A 24,729-nucleotide genomic window follows, 5' to 3' on the forward strand; every position below is an offset into this window, starting at 1 on the left:
AAGTCAAAACACCAATGTTTTGTATCTAAGCAGGTTTTCTCCCTTCCAGCCATGCTGTCAAATGTGCATCAAGTTCTTCTGAAATGGACTTGATGCTGTGTACTAGCCCTGAAATAAGATCTCACCCCATGCTTTGTTGGTTTTTTATGTGCTTAAAATCTTCCCTTTTTTTTCTACTCATAACATCATAACAATTAAAAATATTTGTCTCACACATGCTAGCTCTAAATTTCCTAGTCTAGGTCTTCCATTGCAAAAGCATAGAAGGAGAGAGTGAGAGTTGAACTTGGTTCTCAAGCTTCAGTCGAACTAGTTTATTTAGTACAATGCTGTGGTGATTTAGTATCTTTGGTAGTGCAACAGTTTCTTTCTTCTGTGTTGCTAGACTTTTAACATTTTTCACATGAAGAGTGGCTATAGGTGGTGTAACTTTCAGAATTATCATATTTTCTCCATGAAACAAACAGTTAAAATCTAGGGAGTGTTCTTATGGATATGTGACCTTGTGCTCATTAACTTTTTCTTGCTCTTTTTTTTGAAAGGCTCTTCCTTCTTCCATGATGATAGTAGCTGTCTACTGCCCAGTGATAGCAGCTCTCTTTATAGTTTTGAAGATGGTGAATTACCGTTTGCACAGGGCACTGGATGAGGGAGAAATTGTGGAGAGGAATGCCAGTGAGCATATGGACAGAGGTGCAAAAACAGAACAAAGCAGTGTTTCAGCCAAGAGGAAAGACAGCAATGGGCCCAGGTAAGTTGTCTGCTGAATTTTGCGTACTGCTTCAAATGACTAACAGTCCTGTCTTCTTCAGCTGTGTAACTGGAATTGTGATTGAGATTAAACACTAGGGAATATAGATACAGACCTCTGTAGTTCTGAAAGATGGTTTTAAATCTGGTCTTGAAAAGTAGATTTATTTATGTGCTAGGTTTGAAATTATGCATTCACAATAATTTCCTAGTTCCTCCCCAAAGGAGTTCAAGAGCAGTATTGAACATGCTGGAAACAATAGCATGGGAAATGTGAGCCGATTAGGTCACTAAATGTTTAATGACCATAATTAGTACAAGGAATCTAATTTCAGTAGTAGATGTAGTATTAAAAATCTAGCTGTCAAAGACCACATACTGCATGCTAATTCTTTCCTCGCCAGGGGTGTCTGATTGGGTTGCAATTTTAGTGTTGCAAAACCAGGAGTTGGATACAATGCTTGACTTCAGTCATGGTCTTTTCGAGGAGAGTGCTGTCCTGTGAATTTGGAAATCTTGGAATTGTTGTGCTCAGTAATGATGATAATGATTCTGAACTACTGTCAATAGGAGGTGATTCCTTTCCAGACATCTCCTTTGTAGCCATCGTAAAACAATGCCAGAGGTTTTCCTCCTCTAACCAGACTATTTGGAGAAAGAAGAGTAAAAGATTGACTCATCAACAAGGCCAGCTTAACCAGTTTGATCAGACCGTGGATGTTATAAGCTCGAATATCAAAGCCTCTGCCTGCTTTAGATAATTTGAGACCATCTTAAAAGTTAAACTGCATGAAATAAATCAACCGTGAATTGTTAGCTTTTAGAGATGGCCTTTCTGTTGTCTCTGAGTTTCCGGTACTAGTAGCCATGAGTAGTTTTGAAAGTGAGATGATTTGTATGCTGTCCTGACTCTTAAAAGATTGTGTGTCTTACTAAGGAAATGTGGTTGAAAGAAGCCTCTTGAGTGTGTTTATTGTGATGCTTTTAAAGAAAGGAAGTGTTCAACTGCTGCTCTTTAAAATGATAAGCCTAGAAGTAAAAGGACATTGCCGTCTATATATGGGGTAACTCCTCATGGTCCTAGGTCCTTGTGTGTCTTCTCTCAGCTCAGGTATTGTTGGCAAAAATGATGTCTTAGATTCCTCTAAAGCTGATATACAGTAACTTCTTGTATCAATCTTTTATAAACCTGACCTTTTTTCCATGATGTGTTTGGCAACTGAAGCTGCTGATATTAATTGTGACTCTGTTTAGATCACCCTATACCTTACCAACACTATACTGAGGTATTTTGGCAGGCTGCTTCCCTGATTGTATTTTCATGCTTTCTCTGCTTAATAAAATTCATGGAAGTAAACTAGTGGTCTCTTCTTCCTCATGCAACCTTGGTGATGCATGTTTTAGGTGTGACCTTTAGGCGTTTTGTCTGAGTCGTTTTTGGTGGGGTTTTTCTTTTTGTTTGGTGTTTTTGCTATGTAGCTTTTGCTTCCAAAACAGGGCCCCAAAGCTGGTAAGGGATTTCTGCTGGTGTTGTGAAGTACTTGCGGTTGTTTCAGTTCTGTTTTGTCTAGGGAGCAGTTGACATGGGACGAGATACTACATTATAAGCATTGTGAGCTCAGAAGTAGAGGTTAGTTTAATGCTGTGTGTCCTGCTTGCCAACTAAAGTTTCATTAACTTTTATATGATCCTTGTTCCCACTTTCAGGTCTCTTAACTAGAACTGGGAACAAGGTCAATGCAGAAATTACGGAGTTACTTTTTGGTAAGTGGGATGTACAGTATACACTAATCTTTGCCTGGAAGCTTACAAGAACTCTGGGGTAGCATTCAAACCAGTAGATGGGATGTAGAATGAGTGTTTAATATTGAGCTGTAACCTCCTTAGTAAGTTAAACTGGAACACTATTAAAAACCCAAACTGATCTGGGAGGAGAATGTGTGTGTAGGGTTTTCTGATTTTTAAACTCTGCTCCCCTAATACAAGGTGGATATAGGGGAGATCTCTGCAGATATACTATCTAAAATATTTGCATAATCAGAATATTAGTTTTGATAGCTTAGGCTACAGCATGTGATACTGAATAAATATGCATATAGTATAGTTTGCAAAGCCATCCTTGAGTTTTTACCCTGCCACATATACAGTCATGGAGAGAACTTTAGATACAAATCTTAGTATATTTATTTGCAGGATTAAGCAGTGGTTGTGTTCAGGATTCTGTTTAGCTTCTAAGAACTGCTGTTCTTTTATTCTGAAGATGTTTATCATCCAAGTGGTGCTTTCAGGTATCTAACAAATTATAGGCTGTCATTTGTGGGCTTGCTCGAACTGCTCATTTATCTTCAGTTAATTGTGGTTTGTGGATGGGGGTTTCTTTCCATGAAACTTTGGCATGTTTAAGCAAAGAACAACTTACCATTCCTTTAGAAATGCCTTGTTTATTTTTTTGCTTTCCTCTTTCTAAAGCTGAAATTCTTCAGTTAATGTTTTTGAAAGAAAGTCTTAATTTAGAGAAAGGAATGTGAGTTGCTGTTTTCATATTTCAGGTGTTAGTATAGTAATGTTTATGTGAGGTTTCATGAAAGCAAGTGGGGAGGATACAGGCTCCTGGTCTCATAGAAATTTAGAAGCAGTGCAAGCATGATCTTTGTTGGGTATCAGTGGACCCACATAAATAATTTAAAGCACTTAAGTCAATCTTCTTTTGGATATATGAATATAGCTTCTTGTCAGTGGCTGTTGTGGTTCAAAGTATCATAAAGTCTTCATCTGGTGACACTGCTGTTCCTGATCTCCATCAGCACCTGTAATAATGATGCTACATAAATTTCACATGTACTTCTACCAAGTAAAGCTAGTAGCTGGAGAATGTTGCATCTTTGAAATATTTACAGTCTACTTAAATAGGAGCAAATAAAATTTGAAAAAGGTGATCTCTCTCAAAGACTATCGCCTTTGCTATTTATTCTCCTTGCAGTTTTCTGTGGCTGGCAGACATGTTCTTGAGTTTGGAGTTAGTTTTTATTTTTGACTATCATTAGTGACTCAGGCTTGGAAGAAAATTTCTCTTAATACTTGAATCGGTTGTGATCTAGCATTTGCAGTACATGCCGTGGTTCTTATGTATTTTGACAGCAGCCTCCTGACTAGTTACCCTACTCTTTTATTGGACATTAAGGACAGACGATGATTTTCCAAAGAAGATAATAAAACTCTTTCTCTGCTTTGTCCAGAAATCAAAGAAACTTATTTCCGATTACCCCTTGAAGTTCTGGTCTGAATGTCAGATTTCTGTAGTCAATCAGCCTAAGTCAGATTTTAAACTTGAATTAATGCAGACTTATGGCCTCTTCATGCTTTTGGTTAGTCTCTGACATGCTGATGAGATATACCTGCAGACAGTAATTTTCCTTCAGAGTTACTAGTAATTAGAAACAGTAGTTTTAATTTGCTTTATGTCATCTTTGAGTGCCTCTTCCACAGCAGTTTCTATTACTGGCTGTAATTTTTTCCATCTTCTTGATTTGTGTTGTAACTTCATGCAGTTATTTTGTTTGCAAACCGTAATGTGTAACACTTGCCTAAGGAATGAAGACAGCAAATTTCTGTGAGAAACAGATGGTAGAATTTCATATCAGGAAGTCCTGGCCACAGCACTAGTGTCAAGTAGCTCCTAAAGAACTATGGATGTTGCAAAAATCCGGGTACTTAGGCATACAGTGGTCAGTCCTAGAAATCTGTTTCCTGCTTCTTCCTGCAAACTTTATTTGTTGATGTTTGTTACTAGCTTTTGTTCATTCATTTGTGTGTGCTATCACAGAATATAGGAGCTGTGAGTAGAGTGGTGGTGATGGATTTTGTTGTTGCTTATGCTGGTATCTGATGGTTCAGTTTTAGACAAAATTGCTGCCTTCTTTGGCTACATGGTTCTATGCATGAAAGCTTATTTGCAATTACTTACTTTTGTACTTCATAGGACGTACTTTAATCACATGCAGTGTTTCTCAATGAATTATTCAAACAGAAAAGGAATTTCATCTTTTTGTGAAAGGCATTCTTTATTATATCTTCAGTTGACATTGTAATGTGTGCTGAACTTAAACATTGTGAGAATTTTTCAGTTTAGTTTTTAAATTCATGTTATGTCCTTATGTATTCTTAAAATGCTTACAGAAGGAATGCTTTGGCTGAAGCTGGGTGCTGATTCTTTTAAAATTCATTTTCCTTACCTGCCTTAGCAGTAGGTCAGAGAGGGCTCTGTAAACAGCCATCTCCAAGAGTATGCCTGTCTCTTTGTTTAGCTGTAACAAAATGGTGGCTTCTCACTTCTTTTTTTAATTTGCTGGAGTTGGACCATAGTTCTTCTGCTAGCTAATGGCTGGTTGTCTTTTAAGTTAACTTATTTTTACTGAAGGAATATATATATTCCTAACTTCAAACTGTCCTTTTTTTTGTCACCTCTGATGTAGGAAGAATCATGTGCTGCTTTATTATTTAGAGTGATTCCAGAGGTTGTGCCTTTACACCTCTCCAAGATGAAAACAGCTTAACATGTCATGCTGCAGGATGAATGTGGCAGGTCTTTTAGTGTGCAGACAGTTTGTTTACAATATCCTTGATTGATGTCCATGTATTTCAGAAACTGTTGGAATCACAGAATATGCTGAGATGAAAGAGACCCCATCAGGATCATCGATTCCAATTCCTGGCCCTGTGCAGGCCACCCTATTAAGTGTTCTTATTGTGTAAGACTTTTCTGTGAGACTAGTTGTCTATTAAGTAAGCCTTGCAGTGTTTCTGTCCATTTCTGTTCCCTTCTTCAGAGGGCCTTTGTCTTTAGTGTATTTGGTTTGACCGGATGAGCATTGTGCATGAGTACTTTAAGCAAAATGCTGAAATTTGATTGTTGAGAAGCTGTTGTTCATACCTGGGAAGAAGCAGAGAGGATCAGAGTCAAATTACCCTGCAGATACTTCTGTTTAGGAGTCTCCTGGATCAAGGTGCTTGAAGAGAACTGTAATGGGATAGGAAAAAGTGTGCCTCAGCTGCTTCCTCTTTGCAATTAACAATCAGTGCCGGGTTGGATCCTTGTGTTCTAGTTCTCAACGGACTTCAGACCCCATTGTCCTAATGGATGAATCCAACTTGCTTTTTTCATAAAATATTTGCCTTTTGGCAAGCTGAATTCTGTGAAATTACAATTTGATGGTGTTACTCTAGGAAATACTTTCAAACAAATAGTTATTAAACCTGAAAGGGTGAGATCACTAGGATGCAATGATATATATGTTGTACCTCAAGATATTTCTTGGTAGGAGCTGTAAAGTATCTGAAGGGAAGTTATTTTTGAGTAGAAAGATGTGGTTTGCATCCCTGGGAGAAATACTATGGCCCTGTATATCTCTGCATGTTTAAAAGCTTTCACATGGGGCTTTAGCCATCCTTACTTTTGCTCCCAGATTCAGTCTAAGGAAAGGACCAGGAGTCCTTTCCATGTTTAGAGTTCTATGTAGTATTTTCTTCTAGTGGTGAATTTCTGGGTGTTATGGTTGAACAGCTGATCCAAAAGTAATGTGCACATAAAGACAGAACTTAAAATGTCAGCATTTTGGAATGCCTTATAGGGCCTAAGTCTTCACAGTTTGTGTTGGCTGGTGACAGTGGACTTGGGGAAGCAGTTTCTTTGACAGTGTGTAGAGTGCTCTGGCTCAGACTGAACTTCCTGTGTCAAACAGCCAGTGTTCCTCCGAGATATTGGGATATATTTGAGCCCCTGATTTTTGAGAAGGGAAAATTTGTTTTGAATATGCGCTCAACATAGACAAAATTTTGTTTAACTGGTGGGGATAATGTCTTGATTTTTTTTTTAATGTTTCTCTCAGTGACCCTGGTGGAGGGATTGAGATGTCAGAGTTCATACGAGAAGCAACTCCCCCTGTTGGCTGTAGTTCACGCAATTCTTACGCTGGGATAGATCCAAACAACCAGGTAAGAATTAAAGCTACTACAGTTGTTGCTTTAGTGTTGTTGGCTTTGCAGTCCGTAGATAACCTCTTCCTGTTATTTTGCGGGGTTTTTGGGTAATTTATTAAAAAAAATTTAAAAAAATTTCTTTTCTGTATGTAACTGCACTATTAGGAAGGCATTGCATTCTCCCAGCAACATAGCTTTCAACCCATCTTGTACTTAAATTAGGAATGGCTGGATTTTGAAAGGGAACCTACTGTCACATCAGTAAGTATACCCTTTTCCTCAGTTAGCTTTCTTCTGATTTAAGAAATCAAAACGGCTCAGAGTATGGTGAGCTAAGTACTAAGAACCCACTGTAGTGGGATTCCCTTGTCCCTTTGGGTAGCTCAAGCTGTATCTTCATGCTGATGTTTTAACTTTGTCTTCCTCCCTTACTTTTGTTTGTTCTGCCATTTAAAGCTTAATCTATAAATTTAAATGCTGTATTTGAGGAAGCTTTTGTTAAGTTATCTTAGAATATTTCCACTGCTGATTATCTCTTGCAGTTGTGAATGGCTTTCTGCAGGTTATTGTTCCTGATAGGTCAGATTTTGGGGTCAAAAAAGTTAGTTTGCTAAAGCATAAAGAAAGATAAACTGCTAGAAATGGAAAGACTAAAACTGTTTAATTTTTGGATGTCCTCTGCAAAATCTTCACTTCCTTGATTGCTCAGCAGGGTTGGGAAGAAAGCAATAAATAGGGAGTCCTGCCAGATGGAAGTGCTGAAGAACATGGCTTTATTACATTTTAATGTAACTTCATTATGCTCTAGTTGCCTTGAATTTCACTGGGGAAGTTACTCTGTTTCCGTATTATGTCTACTAGGTTTGCGTTCAAATTCCATAGTGTTTGATGTGCTGTTCCTTCTGTTTGGCTTGTGACATTTAGCTGGTTGTGGCTAGTTTTTATCAACCCTTCATGACAACAAGTAGATGAACTGGTCAGGCTGTACAGTTATGTTGATAATGAACAATGCAGCATCATGGTAAAGACACAGAACCTGTCTTCAAATGACATGGAAGTCCTTGGCATGGTATTGCAATATCATGTTCTTCTAATTAGCTCTCTGAGCAAGCAGTAGATAACAAAGTGCAGTGATATGCTAATGCCGGTGTTTTATCTGAATCATGCTCAGTTATGCAGCATAGATACTCTTAAGAGATTTTCCTTCAAGAGAGAAGGCATTTGCTGATGCAAAGGAATAGGAAGTGATGGTCCATGTAGGAAGATAGAAACATGATGCCCAGACTAGTTATTTGACTGGTCTTTGGAAAAAATATGTTCCAAACATAAGAGTTTTAATATTAAAGCATGTGAAGAAGGTCAAGCTACTGTGAAAGAAAGTATAGTGTTTAGAATGTATTTGTTCTAAGAAAATTAGTATTCATTGGTCCTCTGTGATTGAATGTGCAGCATCAAAAGGGAACATGAACAGTAAGCATCTGAGTTCTGTTCCGTTTTTCTGTGTGAAATAGCTTTCCTGTGATGATGCATTTGTATTCAGTGACAGCCTTCATCAAAGCATATTATTGAATGGAAAACTGTTGAAACATGACAAAATGAGTAACTAAAAGTGTGTGTGACAATGTTGTGAAGCAAATGTATTAAAAAAGCTCTTAGCTGCTTTTTCAGATTATACATAAAGCCATTGCTCTTCTGTGCTATGGCTGAATAGGATCTGCACGCATCTTCAGGTTACCTGAAATTGCTGTGCTTACAGAAAATAACAAGTAGAATTTTGCTCTTTCCCCCAGAGTAATTTTAACTAGGCATTTTTGGAAAACAGCATCCCAGCAAGTATACATCTGTCAATCAAATGGCCATCATATTTATGTATTATAGGTTCAGATTTTGCCTTTGAGTGCTCTTACTCTTATTTTATTTCTGAGTGATTTAATTATCTGACACCTGCATTGTTGTATGCTATTTATAGTTGAGAGGTTGTATTGAAAATGTTATTGAAGGTAAGACCAAATTCTCTTTAGCATTTCTGCAAAGTAATCTCCAATGGATTGTAGGATATATTTAGAAAGGTAGATTGCAAACCTAAACGGTGAATTTTTTTTGTATGAGCAGGTGCCATGCCTGCTGATTAGCCATTGAATGTGAAATTAACTGGAAAAATATGTATCTTTTCACATGGGAGCAATTTTTGGATTTAGCTTGGTGTTTATTGTGAACAGATAAGTTTTATACGGAGATGGATAAGTTTTATACTAAGATTGTGTTTTCTTTAAGCATTTTAGACAACCAGAATCATGGCATTAAATGTTAAGTTTTACAACTGCAATTATTACTGTAGCACTGCACTTGTACTTTATTGCCATATTATGTCAGGAGAATTCCTAGATTAGAAACTTTTTAAAATCGGCATAGTAAAGTCTCCATGAACACTGGCTTTTGAATGGAATAGTGCTGTGATGTAGTTGGATGCTTAATTATATGACTTTTCATCTCTTTGTAGTGGAAACATAGTCAGAATTTTACAGCACTGTGCTGCTGGATGCTTTTGTGGCTTTAAAAACCTCTCCTAGGTGTATAGGCAAATGCATGTGTTGGACTAATAGGAAATAACAGTTGTTTATTTCCTGAAAGTGTACAGCTTTTTACATAATTTGCTGTTTCTAGGTTGGATCTGGGTTATCTCGTCTGGGAACAGCAGCAACCATCAAAGGTGAGATTTTTAGCTAGTTAAATTACCTTGTAGAAGCACTTCAAATCACTGTTGTTTACTGTGTTGTTTCCAAATACTGTCTGCCTTAGTCATCTTGACTTCTTTTGAGTGAAATATAGCATTTACTAGTTGGGGGAAGTCTTCTTTGGACATGCAAATGATATGACCAAAACATAAGGAGAGAATAATCTGGGGCCCATAGTCTACTTCCCATGTAATGACAGCTTTTCCATTTGCCTATAAAATGCAGAGCTAAAGGGTTAGTTGGGGTAGACTTCTCTCTACTATTTTGAGTTCAGTGAAACCAATTACCCTTCTGGTATTGCATATCAATGACTTGATTACTTCTTGTTGTTTGACATTTAGCTGAAGTAATTTCCAGCCCTCGTGAACTCCTCTAAGATGAAAAGATAACAATTTTGCATATGATGAGTATTTTCTTGTAAATTTATCCAGACAATAAATAATAGGGCGAAAAAAATTGAATGCGAATGTTTGTCACCTTGATTTTGTTTTTCTCCTTGCTTTTCTGACCATTAGAAGTATTTTCTTAGTCTACCCCTCCTTTTTTTATGGACAACTGTACAAAAAGAAATATTCCAACAGATGCACCTCGAAGGGAAAAAAACCCAATCTTGATTGCCATTGAGTTCTGTGGAAGATAATAGAAATAGAGTAGACAATACTCATATCTAAAAGAAATCTTGTGTTATTCTAATTGTGTAACTACTGTTACTTACCTATAGATGAAGAAATAAAAGCAACAGTCTTTCATGACAATTGAGAATGTAGGTGTATGTGTTAATACTTTGAGCATTAGTACTCTTTTTTCTCAAAACTTGCAGGTGATACTGACACTGCCAAGACCTCTGACGATATCAGTTTGAGTCTTGGCCAGAGTTCTAGCCTATGTAAAGAAGGGAGTGAAGAACAAGGTAAAATTTCTTCTTCTCCATATTTAAACATGGTATTTTGTTACCAAAGACCCTTTGCTTAATATGCTAAATAAATTCATGCAGTTTACTGATACCCTTTCTCAGAGTCTATCTTGAAGTTCCCTGTTTCCTTTCTTAATTACTCAAGCTTCTGAGAAGCGTAATTTGAATGCTTATAACTTTATTCTTTGACTGTGTGTTCCTTGTTCTGACATCTTCCAGCAGGTAATAAATATTTACTGTCACCTTACTGCTGAAAGATAGCTAACTTAGATTTCTTTAGACAGTATCTCTTAGACTACAGGTACCCTGTGGTTAATGGACTTCATTGTAGATTAATTTGCTTTCCTTATGAGTACAGACAAATGAAATTGTGGCAGGCTTTTCTGAAGTAAATAACCTCATACAGAGCTCTGTGTTCTTAGACCTATAGGCCACTTCCAAGATCCAAGTTATCAGAGCTTGGTTAATTTAAAATTATTTTTTTCTACTATGTAAGGAACCTGTTAGCTTGTGTTCTGAGACAAAGCAATTTTTTGTTTAGCTTCATTGTCCGGAAAAGACCTGCTCAGACTGACAGAGCATAAAACCAAAGGGAAATCTTTGTTTGCTGATTTTGCTGGTGATTAGGAGGAAGTTAGCTGAGAATACCACCTTCCATTTTTGCCAGTCTATTCACTAGTGGGTGATTAGAAGCATTAGATGGATGATTCAGTCATTACGTGTGTGATTCAATGCAAAAAGTGTGTTTGGAATGGAGCATCACAGGTGGCCATGCTGTTGTAATAGGCATCAGGGTTCTGTGACTTTCAGCTGAGTAATGTAACTGTGAAGTCTCTTGAGTTGCATGCATTCAGATATATTCTGCAGGAATTTAACAACTGTAGAAACTTAACTTGGCCTCCAGATCTGCTATTTTTAGTGACAGTAGCAAAAGGGAAAGTAGCCTGACTTAGTACTGCCTGCAGAGGGACAGTTTTACGGGAGACTGCTTGTGATGGGTAACAGGAATGATTGTTTTAACCAAGAACTAACAGTAAATCTTCATGATTTGCTTTAATAGCAAAAGCACCTTTTTTTTTGTAGAGGTAGTAAAACTCAGTGACTTCATAGGGAGTTTCATTATAGTACAAAAAGACCTGTGACAGTGATTACATCCTTGCTAACTGAACTTACTCAGTATCTGGTAGGAAAGGTGATTTTTGCTGGGTTTTTGATGACTTCAGAGTTAATAGGGTTTACTGTGTTTTCATTAATAACTTTAAATGTATAATACATGTAGGAACCAAAAAGAAAGGCAGGGTACTCTTTTATAATTAAGAAACTTTGGGATATATAAAAATACTAAGTCTGAGACACATAAGCAATAGAGGAAGTTGGGAACTTGTCAGAATTGCCTTGTCTTATCAGTTGCTAGGGATAAGCTGGTATTGATGGTTTCTTTTTTTATTAGAAAAAGGCCTGTCAGATTTGCCCAAATGTTATAAAATATTTTTAAATGGTAATGTGACAAATTCATAGTACTTGCAGTTGGATTTTTCAGTTCATTTACTTTGTCTGATATAAACAAACAGTTTCAAGGGAAGTTGTATGACTTACATGAACATTCTACATGACTGTTTTTAAATATGTACTCAAACAGATTTGGCAACTGATCGGAAGCTTTTTCGTCTGGTGTCGAACGACTCATTTGTCTCCATCCAACCTTCATTGTCCTCTGGACAGGATTTGCCAAGGGACAGCGGTGACAAAGTGTGCCTCTCGAACAACCAGCTTGTGGACCAGTCTAAAAACAGTGCATGTGACACAGAAGTAGCTTCGCTGATAACTCTGCATTCTCACTCCTATAGGAAGGATCATAGACCTCGAGGTGTACCAAGGACTTCTAGCTCTGCTGTTGCTTTTCCAGATGCTTCACTAAATGACTTCCCCCTCTATCAGCAAAAACGAGGACTAGATCCTGTCAGTGAGTTAGAATCTTCCAAACCCCCTTCTGGATCCCGAGAGTCTTTGGGTGGGAACTCTTGCATTTCAGGAGTTTTTCAATTAGATGACATTCTGAAAAGTAGCAGCCCTCAACCATTGACTAAGAGTGGGAAGAGCAAATCCTTGAAAGCAGACAAAAGTATGGACAGTCTGAGAAGCCTGAGTACTAGAAGCAGTGGTTCAACAGAAAGCTACTGCAGCGGGACTGATCGTGACACCAACAGTACCATCAGTAGCTATAAAAGTGAACATACTAGCTCAACACATATAGAAAGTGTATTGTCAGAGCACGAGGAGGAGTCTCCTAGAGAAGAGGAGAAGGATGGTAAGAAAAAAGACTGTGGTGTCGACTCAGAGGATGACAGTAGTTCTACTACTGACAAAAGGACTAGTAGCGAAAGGACTGCTGTGGAAGTGAGTCCTCTGGGTGGTGTTCAAGAGGTAAAGGGTTCTAATGCATCTGATGAGATGCACAACCAGAAAGGTCTTGGTGCCTCTGCTTCAGAAGAGGCCAATAAGAACCCACATGCCAATGAATTGACTACACAAGCTGACAGGCCGCATGGGAAGGCTGCTGAACAAAGAGATGAGCAGAGTGAGAAACTAGCTGTGTTAGTAGATTCAAGAGCTGCTAAAGAAACTAGTGGAAAACAAAAAGAAGGAGATGTCCGACCAAAATCTTCTAGTTTGATACATCGAACAGCCTCTACCCACAAGTCGAGCCGGAGAAGGACAGGAAAAAAGCGGGCTAGTAGTTTTGATTCAAGTCGGCACAGGGAATATGTTTCCTTCCGAGGTGTATCTGGTACTAAACCTCACAGTGCTGTGTTTTGTCACGATGAGGACTCCAGTGATCAAAGTGACTTGAGCAGGACATCAAGCATGCAGTCAGCTCACCAGTTCAGCAGTGATAGCTCTTCCAGCACCACCTCCCATTCATGCCAGTCTCCTGAGGGAAAATACAGTGCTTTAAAGACCAAATACGTTTCTAAAGACCGTGGGGGTACAGACTCTGAAAATGCTCACAAAACCCACGTAAGCTCTGAAGGAATTAGCAAAAAAAGATCCACACGACGGACTTCTAGCACAAACAGTGCCAAGAATCGTGCCAGAGTGTTAAGCCTGGACAGTGGTACTGTAGCTTGTTTAAATGACCCAAATAGTTTAATGACACCAGGTAACATAAAACAGTTAACCACTTCAAAATCTGATTTGGAAGCCAAAGAAGGAGAGGTGCTAGATGAGCTATCTCTGTTGGGAAGGGCTTCACACTTAGAGTCAGTCACTCGTTCTAGGAATAGCTTACCAAGCCAGGCTACATTTCCTGAAGGGGAAGAGCAAGAATCAGCAAGTGGAGGTAAGTAAATGACCTACCAGAAGTACCTTGTCATATTTTGTTAATGAGTCTGGTATCTATGACTTAAATTAAAAGTATACTTAAGCATCTTCCCTGTTTCTCCACTCTTGCCCAGTAAAACTGAAAAAGTGTTTCCTTCGCAATATCTTGAAAGATCTACTGAAATGGATGTTGAACCCAAACAGGTTTTACAAAATCTCTAACTAGATGTCTTAGGGGTTTGTTATCATCAGTCCTCATTAATTAGAGCTGTATCTTAAAGCTATTATTTGTGATCAAATCAAACCTGCTCCATTATACTGTGTAATACAAACGACTGCAGCCTCTCTGGCATGGCTTGAGGTGATGTCAAAAAATAAAACCAATCCCCAACTCTTACCATGCTGCCTTTAATTGTGGATTCTCAATGGTCTGGTTACTAAGTTGAATTCTCCTAGGGATTTAATTTTTGCTTAGCCTTGCCGTTGCTGGCTAGACAGTCTTGTTTACTTTGGGTTTTTGGATTTTTTTTTTGTCTTGATTATGTGAACACAATAACCTTCCAATGCTGGAGAGGAATGTAGTTTCCTCTTATTTTCCCTAACTATTGTTTTGTTTGGTGTAATGTGAACAATAAACTACCTGGAGTAGCTGTTATTAATACAGATTAGTAGTGGCATTTGAAACAAAATTTGGAACTCTTAATATTTTTTTGTTTATTGTGTATTATAATGTTTGTTTCTTTTCTTGGTTAACTATATTTACTGCCTTAACTTGGAAGGCTTTTTGTGTCAAGGTAGATAAGTGTCTTTAAAATACATTTTCAGGACAGTATAAGGTTGCTAATTAACTCAGTCTGATTTCTGGAATTTTTAAAGGCCAATACATACCAGATAATCTGGATCTTTACGTCTAGATGGACAAACCCTTCATAAAATTGTATTTTAGATCAAGACAGGTATTTTTAACAAACTGTGGCAAATTTCACTGTTCCTATTATGTAGACTGCCTAAACAAAATATAGTGATTCATCTTAAAAAGGTTTCCAGCCCACAGTGAGATAGGATGTATGACCAATAGTGAGGTTTTCTTTTGGTTTTGTTTGGAGTTTTTCGTGGAGTTGTTTTTGTGGTGTGTCCCACAGTATTAACAAAACAGCTATAAAAATCAGTACAATTAATTTCTGGGGAGTATAAGAAAGCATGCCACACTGAAGTTCAGCTGTGTATTGATTATTGCTGAATTTTGACTGGTTTACAATTAGTTCAGACCTATTTATATGCCTTCACTTTAGTGATGTATGCAGATTTGTTTTTTCATTTTTTTTAACTTTCTCTGTTCTAGTAACAGATTTTTGCAGTAGCTTTAATAAAAGAGTCAAGATTAACAAGGCCTTAGGAAGAATATGTGTTAAGTGTTTAGCTTCTAGGGTTAGTACTAGAAGAGTAAAGTGGCAGCTCTCCATGTCTACTGGGAGTAATATGACTAATAAAAGGTCTCCCTTATGTATTTACCGTTTTGACTCTATGCTTTCCTTAGCACAAGATTTTATTTCATTCTGTTTTGTGTTGTTACTGCTTAAAGCTATTAAGATTCTCCCTTTATGTGCAAAGGAGGATTAACATAGCTTATGTTTTAGAACATGTCAGACTTTGCATGTGCTTACTACTTGTCAGTAGGCTGAAAGAATTAATGGAAGACAGATGCTGAATATTGTGAAATACTTAAATTGCTCTTTTGAAAAAGTTTGTCTTCCCCACCATTTCATTGAGTGAAATTTCAAAGCAATCTTAAAGGTACAAATCTGTAGCAGCTTAAGCTGGAAAGGCTTGCTGTCATTCTTGCTGACCTGATCCATTTCCGCTTTAAGATTTTACATGATGGTCATTTGAAGTTGTTAGTATTTTTAATAAATGGCAAATATCCAAGCTGTACTTTTCAATGGATTGCAGGCTGTCTTTAAGAAGCAATCTGGAATTGAGTTCTCTGCATCTGCTGACATGATATGGTTAATAACACTAGCTGTATATTGTTTATTCCTACCAAGAGAAAAGGAAGTATTTGCTTTATGATTGTAAGAAATGAATGTCATTCTGCCCCCCCCCCTTTTTTTATTAAAGCAGAACAAAATTATGCCTTAATTTTTTTTAGCACTGCATAAACATTTATTCAGTCTTGTCTAGCACCAAGGCAGTAATTACATTGCATTTATTTGTTCATGATCAATCTAATTCTTTCATAGTGTCCTTCTTTACTGGTTTTTCTCTTGTGTGGGTTTGTTGGGTAGTTTTCCCCACAATTTATAGCTTATATTACAAGTTTTGTAACATCTGTATCTTTAATTGTGGATTTCTTCTTTAGGCTTACCCACGACTAATATTAATGAGGGAAAATGTTTTAACTGTTTAGAATTGAAGTGCTTTATAGCCAGTATTTCTTACTACTGAGATGTATTCATCTTTTGGGAGGTTTTTAAAGACATACATGTGTAATATAAATACATGTCATGTGTATATGTGTATAGAATTTTTTTTGAGAAAATTAAGAAATTATTTTATGTACTTGTTGCAAATGAATTACAGAATCAACTTGGTTTTGATTTTCATAAGATCAGGGAATATTGGCTGGGTGTGATTTTTAGAAGTAGTCTGCTCCAACCTCTTGCTGAAGGATTATTTTATTATTTTGTATAAATATTTTTAAATGTCTGTGACTACCTATGATAACTTTCTGAAACAAATAATTAACAGATGCACACAGGATAACTAAAAGAGTAATATTAATACCACCACCTTTTTTCCAGTCAGCAGCTTTCAGTTCCTGTTTTTCAAATATTATTTAAATCAGTAAATATGACTTCATTTTATCCTTCAGTCTTCAGAGACTAGAACTACGTTCTTGTTCATGTAACTGCTAAAATGTGTATCTTAATGGATATGGTCTTTAATCTCCTACTAAGCAGGGTGTTGTACAAACTTGTGCATGTTTCACTTGTGCAGATACAACTTAGTACTTTCATTTCTGTATTATTATGCCAGGAAGTGGTGAATGACTCACTTGCTGTGAGATAGTATGTGCATTTGAATAGAAATTACAGGTAATTTAAATGCAGAGAAACAGCATCTGAAAATTCTGAAATTAAGTGTGTGTGGTGGATATATAATAAAAAAATTGAAGATGTTTTACGGTAGTTATCCTTGTTCAGCTATTCAGACTCCAAAAGTAGCTAGTGAGTTGATGAGTCATGGGTTAGTTGCAGTTGCTCCACTGTATGGTGATATTCTGGAAATACCGTCTTTGCACTGTCCTGTGCCTGGTTTCTGTCACATGTGTGCTGTTTCTGGATTGCTGTTTGTAACCATTTAAAGAACCACCATAATGCTGTATGTAACACAGTGATGCTTTGTAAAACTTGAGCTGGCCTGAAAAGTCGAGTGTTCTCTCCAGTTCTATATTAATTGTAAAAGATGTGCTCTTTAAGTTGCTGCTCTGTTTTACAGCTTGCTGCAATTTAAGGTTAAGTTCTTGAGATACATACCCTTTTGTAGATAAAACTACATGTAGTGTGACACATTTTTCCTTCTGTACATTGCATAACAATATTGAAGTAACAGCTCATACTGTTTTCTGTCTTTTGAGGTCTGCAGTACATCTCTACAGGCAGACAAAGTAGGGCTTTGGGAATTTGGGTTAGTCTTGTGTTTCATATGACACATGGAAACCTGTTCACCTCTTCAGTCTGTATTTGTACATATATACTTAGCGTGTCTGCCTGCAATTATTACAGTGCAGTTCTCTGTTACTCAGCCAGCTGCTGGCAACATAGTACTTTTCCCTTCTATTCTGATGTTGCACATGTTCTATGTCATTGACTTGCCTGTTTTGCAGAGCTGTTCCATGCTTCTGATGGCTTTAGTTTCTGCTACATTTCCTGCAGATAGAATGAATGAATATAATTACAGAAGATGGGGCTTCTCATCTTGTTTTCTGTGCATCTGCCAGTTCATGCTCAAACTACTAAACCAAACAGTTCTGCATGAGAAGCTGGAGTTTAGAAATGGTAGAAACTGAAAAATGTGTAAAGTTCCTGTGGTCAGGCTGTGTGTATGTTGGCTGTCTCTATTCGTGCATTCAGCAGAACCATGCTGTAACTGGACCCAGGTAAGCAGATCAGCAGTAGAAAGGGCTCTCATCTTATAAGCATTTTACTGTACTATCACAGCTTTTGTGTGTGAGTTTTACAGAATTCCCTCTGATGCTGGATATCTTGTCATCTCAGTAGAGGTCAGATTGCTACCTTTAAACACTTAAAGATGTAGTCAGTGTTAAAAATTATATTTGAGGCTACTGTAGAATTTTGCAGTTTTTGAACTTACCAATGAAATAACACTTGGAATGCATCTTGCATCTATTAATTGTTAACCACTTCCTAGTAAAGCAGAATTTCAGTACGTTTTGTGGAGACTCAATCCTGTGTTTTTTCCCCTATGGATAATACAGAGGCTTTTGTTAGATGACTTTTGCTTGATTTGGGAAGAGTGGTTCCATTTTGTTGACATGTGTTTTTCATGTATTTGCTAAGTATTCATCTCAAACAAGAGTTGAATAGGAATTTTTGGTATTAGATAAAAATGAAGCTGCATCGTCATGCTGGCTTGTAGAGAGGTACCTGGGTTTATTGGTATGCGTATATAAGCAAGAAAGTTCTAAAAGCTCTGTCAGCTGTGATGGAATTGCTCACGTTGCTGTAAAATGTAGCTGTGAGATAAAACTCATTCATTTATTGAAGTTGGCCACTAATTAATGTTTGGGGTTTTAAGGCTGTGTAATGCAAACATTACTTTCTTTTGTGTACAATATGCTAACATCGTATACCACATATGCTGGTAACACTGTGTTTTGAAGATTTACAGCATCTTTTCCTTTAGGTGAATAAATCTAAACACAAAGTCAGAACTAACTTTATTAAAGATTAATGTCAATTATGAACATTTGTCTGCTACATGAATATAATACTAGGTATTGATACCCGATACCTGGGATATAGGGTCTGCATTGGGCAGGGGGTCAGATGGGGTTTAGCTTTAGTTCTTTGACCCGAAGTACATCAGCATTATATTCAAGAGGTCTGTGTGAGTAGCCTAATGTTTTTGAAAGTGGAATAATTCAAGTAGGATAATTAAGACCCTTAGTTTTCTCTTTGGCCTTAGTATAAAAATTTTACTGTCAAGCTGGTCTGTAAAAAGTTTTGGTTCAGAATTCAAACCAGATGGTTTTATTGTCCCGGTTTGTTCCCTCCTTGATAGGGTTTTGCTTTTCAGGTTGTTGTAGTGACTGTTTTGACATAATTGTAAATATTTCTTCGGGCTAGTTTCAGACTTTTTTTATAAATGAAACCACAAAATTGAAGTCGTAGGCTTTACCTTCTTTCCTGAATTGTGTGTTGTTTTTTTCTGCACTATTTTCTTGCAAAAGTTTGTAACTTGGAGATATCATGCTATTCTTCATTGTTTCTCCTTTGCTGCACACATCTCTGTTCTTCAGAAATAGTCATTAGTGATGTTTTTCATTAAATATCCACAGTAAGTTACAGTACTCTGAGTCAATATTTTTATTTTTTTATCAGAGAAGTAGAAGTAACCCCTTCAGCTGTAAGTTTTATTAAGGTGCATAATAACATGGTGATTAACAACTGCATACTGAAGATATGGACTGAACAGACTGCTGCTTTCTACTTGGGTATCTTCCAAGTATGTTTTTAATGTAGTGTTAGGTCATGTGAAAATAAACTATAAATGTCTCAACCATGAGGAGAACAGTAGTGCTAACCCATAAATGCATGTGAAGTACATCTTAGCTTTCAAACACAAATGAGATATAGATACTCAGTAGAGAAGAACAGCATTTCAGCTGTTTGTTTTGGCAAAATACATTCTGTCTTTGAAGAATTTCATTGCTTACTTGCATTTGCAAATTTCATTGCTTATGTGAGTACATGAGCCATAAACTATTCATTCCAGCTCTTGCTGAGAACATGTAGGCTTAGTAATTAGTGGCTGAAAGTAGATGTGTTTCCCATTTGATAGGATGAGAAAGGGCATGTCCAAGCATCACTCAGGTTCCTTGCATACCTTTAACCATGCTTAACCTGACTAATGTTCAAAACCATCTAGGCTTTAAGTGATGGGGGAGGTGTGTTGTGTTTTTTAGCTGTGGGATTTTTTTTCCTTTTTTTCCTGAGAAGAATGAGGGAGACTTTCTGCTGTGGTAGTTTTTTTCCTTGCTTGCTTTCTAGTTAGAATTATTGCAATTTTTCTTCCAAGAACTTTATGGTTTTCCACATGGATACTTACTTCACCCTTGTATTACTTCACCACGTCTTTCCAGGAATCTTCTTATGAAAAATTTTTCTGTATTTCAGAATTTATCTAAGGCACTGGGTTTAGCGTTTTTTTGTAGAAAAATGAAATGGTCTTATTGATGCAATAAAATTCTGTCGATTCTGCTTTTTCATGTTGTGCTACTTAAGCTTCTCTCTTATAAATTTTGGTTAAAAGCAAGATGTTGCAAATGTTTTGGCTTACTTTTATGTAAATGTTCCTGTTTAAAGGAAAATATTTGTACTTTGTTTCTTAAAGCTAGGTGTCTTACACTACAGTTGCATGGTTGTAGAGTAAAACTGTGAGTCTTCAGGTTCTGTTTAAAACTTAGTAAAACTACAGAAGTGAGCATAAAAAGGTTAAATATAAAGCATCTTTCCAAGTGTCTGATGACAAAATGATATCCTCATGATGTTTTAAGCCTGTAGCTGTTTCCAGTCAGAAATGTTAAACAAGTTAATTTTAATGCAACTGCATGCAAACACATTCATTAGCAGATACAAGTGTCATTATTTCTTCTTTGAAAAGAGTTGTATTATATTTGGAAATAGGCATGTGAGGGGTTACATTTGCTACAAGGTTGTCACTAGGTCTCCACTTCTTATTTTATTGATCTCTGGGGTGTAGGTTTATATTTTTAATTTGTGCACCTTGAACTTCAAACATGATTTTTGTGTTCTTGAGGGTAGATAGTGCTGGGGACTCATATCCAAATGACAGCATGCAGAGGTGTTCATTGAATTCAAGCATTCAATGCTTGAATTTCTTGATATTAAGTGCAGTGATTCAGCATAGAAGCATAGAATAAAAAAACATAGAATAAAACAACATAGAGCACCTTTTAACAAACATTCTGTAAGCTGGAAACCTTGTCTTCCTCTACTGATGAAACTGAAGTAAGGATGAACTTTAGAGGTATTACCTGTATTGTCTCTTCCTGTTACATCTAGATTTTGTACATGACTGGTTGTTGGATCTTTAATTTCTGGAGTCTAGGCTAAGTTGTAAGCAGTATTGGAGAAGTGTATGTGAGATCATAAATATTAAAGCTTAATTATACTGAAATGTGATAGAACTGCTCTCAGATCATGGTAGAAGGTAAGATAGGAACTTTGTCTTACTTCCTACTGGTGAACTCACAAGCAGTTGCCCTGCTCCTTCTCATTAAAGGCAAGTAGAAACACTAATAATACAAATTAACATAAAGAGCTTTCCATACTGGTATGTGTACATTTTAAATTGTATGTCTTCTGTGAAATTATATTAAAAACAACAAGTCACTGAAAAGTTTTGGGAAAGACTGAGCAAACCCAAGGGGCTAATACAATAAACTAAACCACACCACAGCCCCTCTTGTTTTCCTTTTCAACCAAAAGCAAACTTTGAGCAATTTAGCTTTCCACACTTTATGCTAATCCTCTCTTCTCAGCTAGCCTTTTTTTAAACTCCTTTGGTCATGTTTTCTACATGCCACTTCTTACAGTGTTGTGTAATGTTAGCAGACTTGGAGCTTGTTGGTCTGAGCAGCCCTGCAGTCTTTTCAAAAGAACTTGCAGGCTTGTGTAGTGACCCTGAATGGCACTACCTGCATTCAGGAAGAATGTGTATAAAAGATGCATTGAACAAAAGTTTCAAGATGATAAATCAAGAATCTCGTGGGAAAACAGATAGAAAGCTACACCAAAATCTACTTGGACTTTTAAAACTTAAAATGAAATAATAAATGGTTAGAAAATGCCAAAGCTGTTTGCCTCTACAGCTTTGAATTGAATCCCCAACTATGTATTAGGTTTTTTTATTTTCTTTTTTTCTTATCTTCAAGCATGTTTATATAGCTAGTTTCCTCACAGGACACTGCCTCTGTTAGTTCTTGAGACTTGCTTTAGTATTAAATTGGAACTATATAGGGAGGACCTACTGTGTTTTCATAGTCCTTGTTTCAGTTATTGCAGAACAGGACAGGTATCTGTCAGTGTTAAGTAGGCTGCCTTAAAGAATTACACTTGAATGCTGCTTTTGCTAAGTAGTTACAAGTAGCAATTAAGATACAATGCTGATGTTAACCATCTTAATGGTAATTCAGATATTTACATTTCAGTTAAGACTGCTCACTGTTCCTTTATTTTGTGATGCTTAACTGTGGTCTGATTACCAGAATTGCTTTTGCATCTGAACTCAGTGGAAGCTATGTTGTAAATATGAATTTTTATATGTTGATGTGTATCCTAGAAAAAATGAGCTTTATAAATTGTAATACAAAATTAATGGGCGGTTTTGACCTTGTGTGTCAGGGATCAGTCTGTCTTATTTAGTGTGGTTCACTTTGTACTTCAAGTGTGAGAGCTGCAAAGAAATGCTTAAAGAAATTAGGCAGTGTATTAAAATAAAGCAGAAGATTAAACCACACAAGGAACTTCTTGCTGAAATACGCTGAAAAGGTAGTATAATCTATTGATGCTTAGAATTGTAAAAACACTTGTGGAGGAATGAGGAGAGAATGAGCAAACCCCTGTTTTTTCTGAAAGTACAGGAAGGACTGAATTAGCGTTGCCCTTAACATCTATAGGTTTGGTAATGAAATCCTTGTAGCTTGAATGTTGGTGTTAAAGTAAATCTCTTTATGTAGCTTATTTTGTTTTAAAGCAAGATATAAATTGAAGTTTTAGACAGAGAATTAATTTGGTAACCTGAGGTTCATGTGTGAATTAAACTCTTGTTTCAGCCTTTATTGCTTGAGCTATGGCAGTAGCACACAACAGTAGTAGGTTGCTATAGGTTGTTGTTCCCTGTAGACCAGCACATTAGAGTCTTTGCTGCTAAGTGTTGAAAGCTTAATGGCAGAAGTGTTGTAACTTGAAGTGGGCTGAAGTGCATATGGGCTGCTCTGCCTGTAGTATTCCTGCCATTACTCTCTGTGGGTTTTTTGGTTTTTTTTTTGTAAGGGGGAGAGGGGGTGTTTGTTTTTTCTTTGTTGGACACAATTCTTGGTTTTCTCAGTCTAGTAACAGGCTTCTTGGCCACCAAGTTGTGACTTCCCTGTCAAGACCGTGATTTTCCTCTTGCACTGACATCATGTCAATTTTTTTTTCTCCTCCACTTGCCTGCCAAACCCTATTTTTTTTCTGTGGCCCATTCATTTGAGCTCTTTAGTGCTCTGCATTCAAATTGACTAGGAGCTTCCTTGGCTTAGGAGGAAGACTTCTCAGATTGTAGACACACCATGAAGCAGTCCAAATCTGAAATTGTTTAGATTGTAGAGGTTAAGGAGCACAGGTGTTTTTTGGGGGATAACGTGTGGATAAATATTTTAATCCCTTGAGTACATAGAAACTGTTTTTTATGATGTTGCTTTATAAATTTGAACCAAACCTTTTGTTTGGGAACCTGAAATAACAAAACCATCAGTCCTGAAAAATAAGTTACTGTCTTACTTATTCTCAACCTCCTGCCTCTGTAAATTCTATTGTAATGAGTCTAGAAGGAGCAACTTGTATCCCTTGATGCTTATGAGAAAGAAAAGCTACTCTTGTTTTGTCTCCTGAAAGAGTTGTGATGAGGTTAACTTTAACTCTGCCTATTTGGCAGAAGTTAAAAAATTGAGAAGATTATGGTGAGAAGTGGTAGACAACTTTGCTAGGTAGTTCTTCAGGCTTCTCCTTAATGATCTGTTCAGTGAGACAGAGGGGGAGATCAGGCGTCTCTTCCTGCCATGCGTAAACTGAAAAGATCTGGGATATCCAACCTCTTTTGCAGCCTAGCTATTTGGATCTGGGGTTAAAAAAACATAAGCTGTACATTCAAGAACACTCCCCCAGTCACCCCGGTTTTTGCTAATAACTGTGTTGTGATCCTGTCTCGAGGCAGCTTGTTTGAATAGTTAGGACATAAGCTACTTGTGTTGTTGTGAGTCAAGTTCGTTAACTTGGGGAGGGTCAGAGGGAAGAAAGGAGTCTTAAGTTACTGTTGACGTAACTAGGATGGGTTCGTATTTGACCTAAAGTCTGTCTTGATGCAGCAGCACAAGCCAGCGAGGAGACTGTCACATTTCGCCGTGAACGCAGCACATTTAGGCGTCAGGCAGTACGACGCCGGCACAATGCAGGGAGTAACCCTACCCCTCCTACATTGCTCATCGGATCACCCCTCAGGTAGGGTATCTAAATGTTCCACCATATTTAGCATGCATGCAGCAGACCACTTCCCCACACCCACCAGTGTTGCCAGAAAAGCACTTTTTACTTCCTTCCCCACCATAACCTCCTTGAGCTGTCACTGCATGTCACTGTGGGCTTGTTGAATTGTGCATGTATATGTGGCACTATTTTAAAAATGGTCAGGATAGTCAGTCTCTAACATGTTATAGCTGTTTTCAGATTGATATAAAAATTAACTAATGCTAACAAACTTAGCCTCAGTGGTTCTAATCAAAAAACTTTTGAAACTTTTAGAAAACCTTTACTTTCAATCAAGAAGAAACCCAAGAAAATAGTATCAGCACTCCCCATTTTGGTTTTCATCTCTTGAATAATGTAGGCATTAGGGACTAATGCAATCTACATTTGTAGATTGTGAGAGATAAGCAAAATGACACCCCTTTTATAAAGAACTAAATACATACTCCAAAAGAGACTCCAAATCTAAAATACAGGTAAACCT

General features: G+C 37.1%; 1 protein-coding gene across 1 annotated transcript in view; it reads left to right on the top strand.

Moving 5' to 3' along the window:
- Nucleotides 1-542: 542 nt before the first annotated feature.
- PCNX1 (pecanex 1) overlaps nucleotides 543-24,729 on the top strand; it is a 92,153-nt gene continuing 67,966 nt past the window's right edge. Inside the window, exons 1-6 of the mRNA XM_031065646.1 lie at nucleotides 543-751; nucleotides 6,636-6,741; nucleotides 9,391-9,436; nucleotides 10,282-10,371; nucleotides 12,014-13,714; nucleotides 24,092-24,221. Coding sequence (XP_030921506.1) covers nucleotides 558-751; nucleotides 6,636-6,741; nucleotides 9,391-9,436; nucleotides 10,282-10,371; nucleotides 12,014-13,714; nucleotides 24,092-24,221 — 2,267 coding nt within the window. The 5' untranslated portion in view covers nucleotides 543-557. The remainder of the gene's footprint in view (nucleotides 752-6,635; nucleotides 6,742-9,390; nucleotides 9,437-10,281; nucleotides 10,372-12,013; nucleotides 13,715-24,091; nucleotides 24,222-24,729) is intronic.

The sequence above is a fragment of the Geospiza fortis genome, unplaced genomic scaffold (assembly GCF_000277835.1).
Source record: "Geospiza fortis unplaced genomic scaffold, GeoFor_1.0 scaffold54, whole genome shotgun sequence".
Classification (NCBI taxonomy): domain Eukaryota; kingdom Metazoa; phylum Chordata; class Aves; order Passeriformes; family Thraupidae; genus Geospiza; species Geospiza fortis.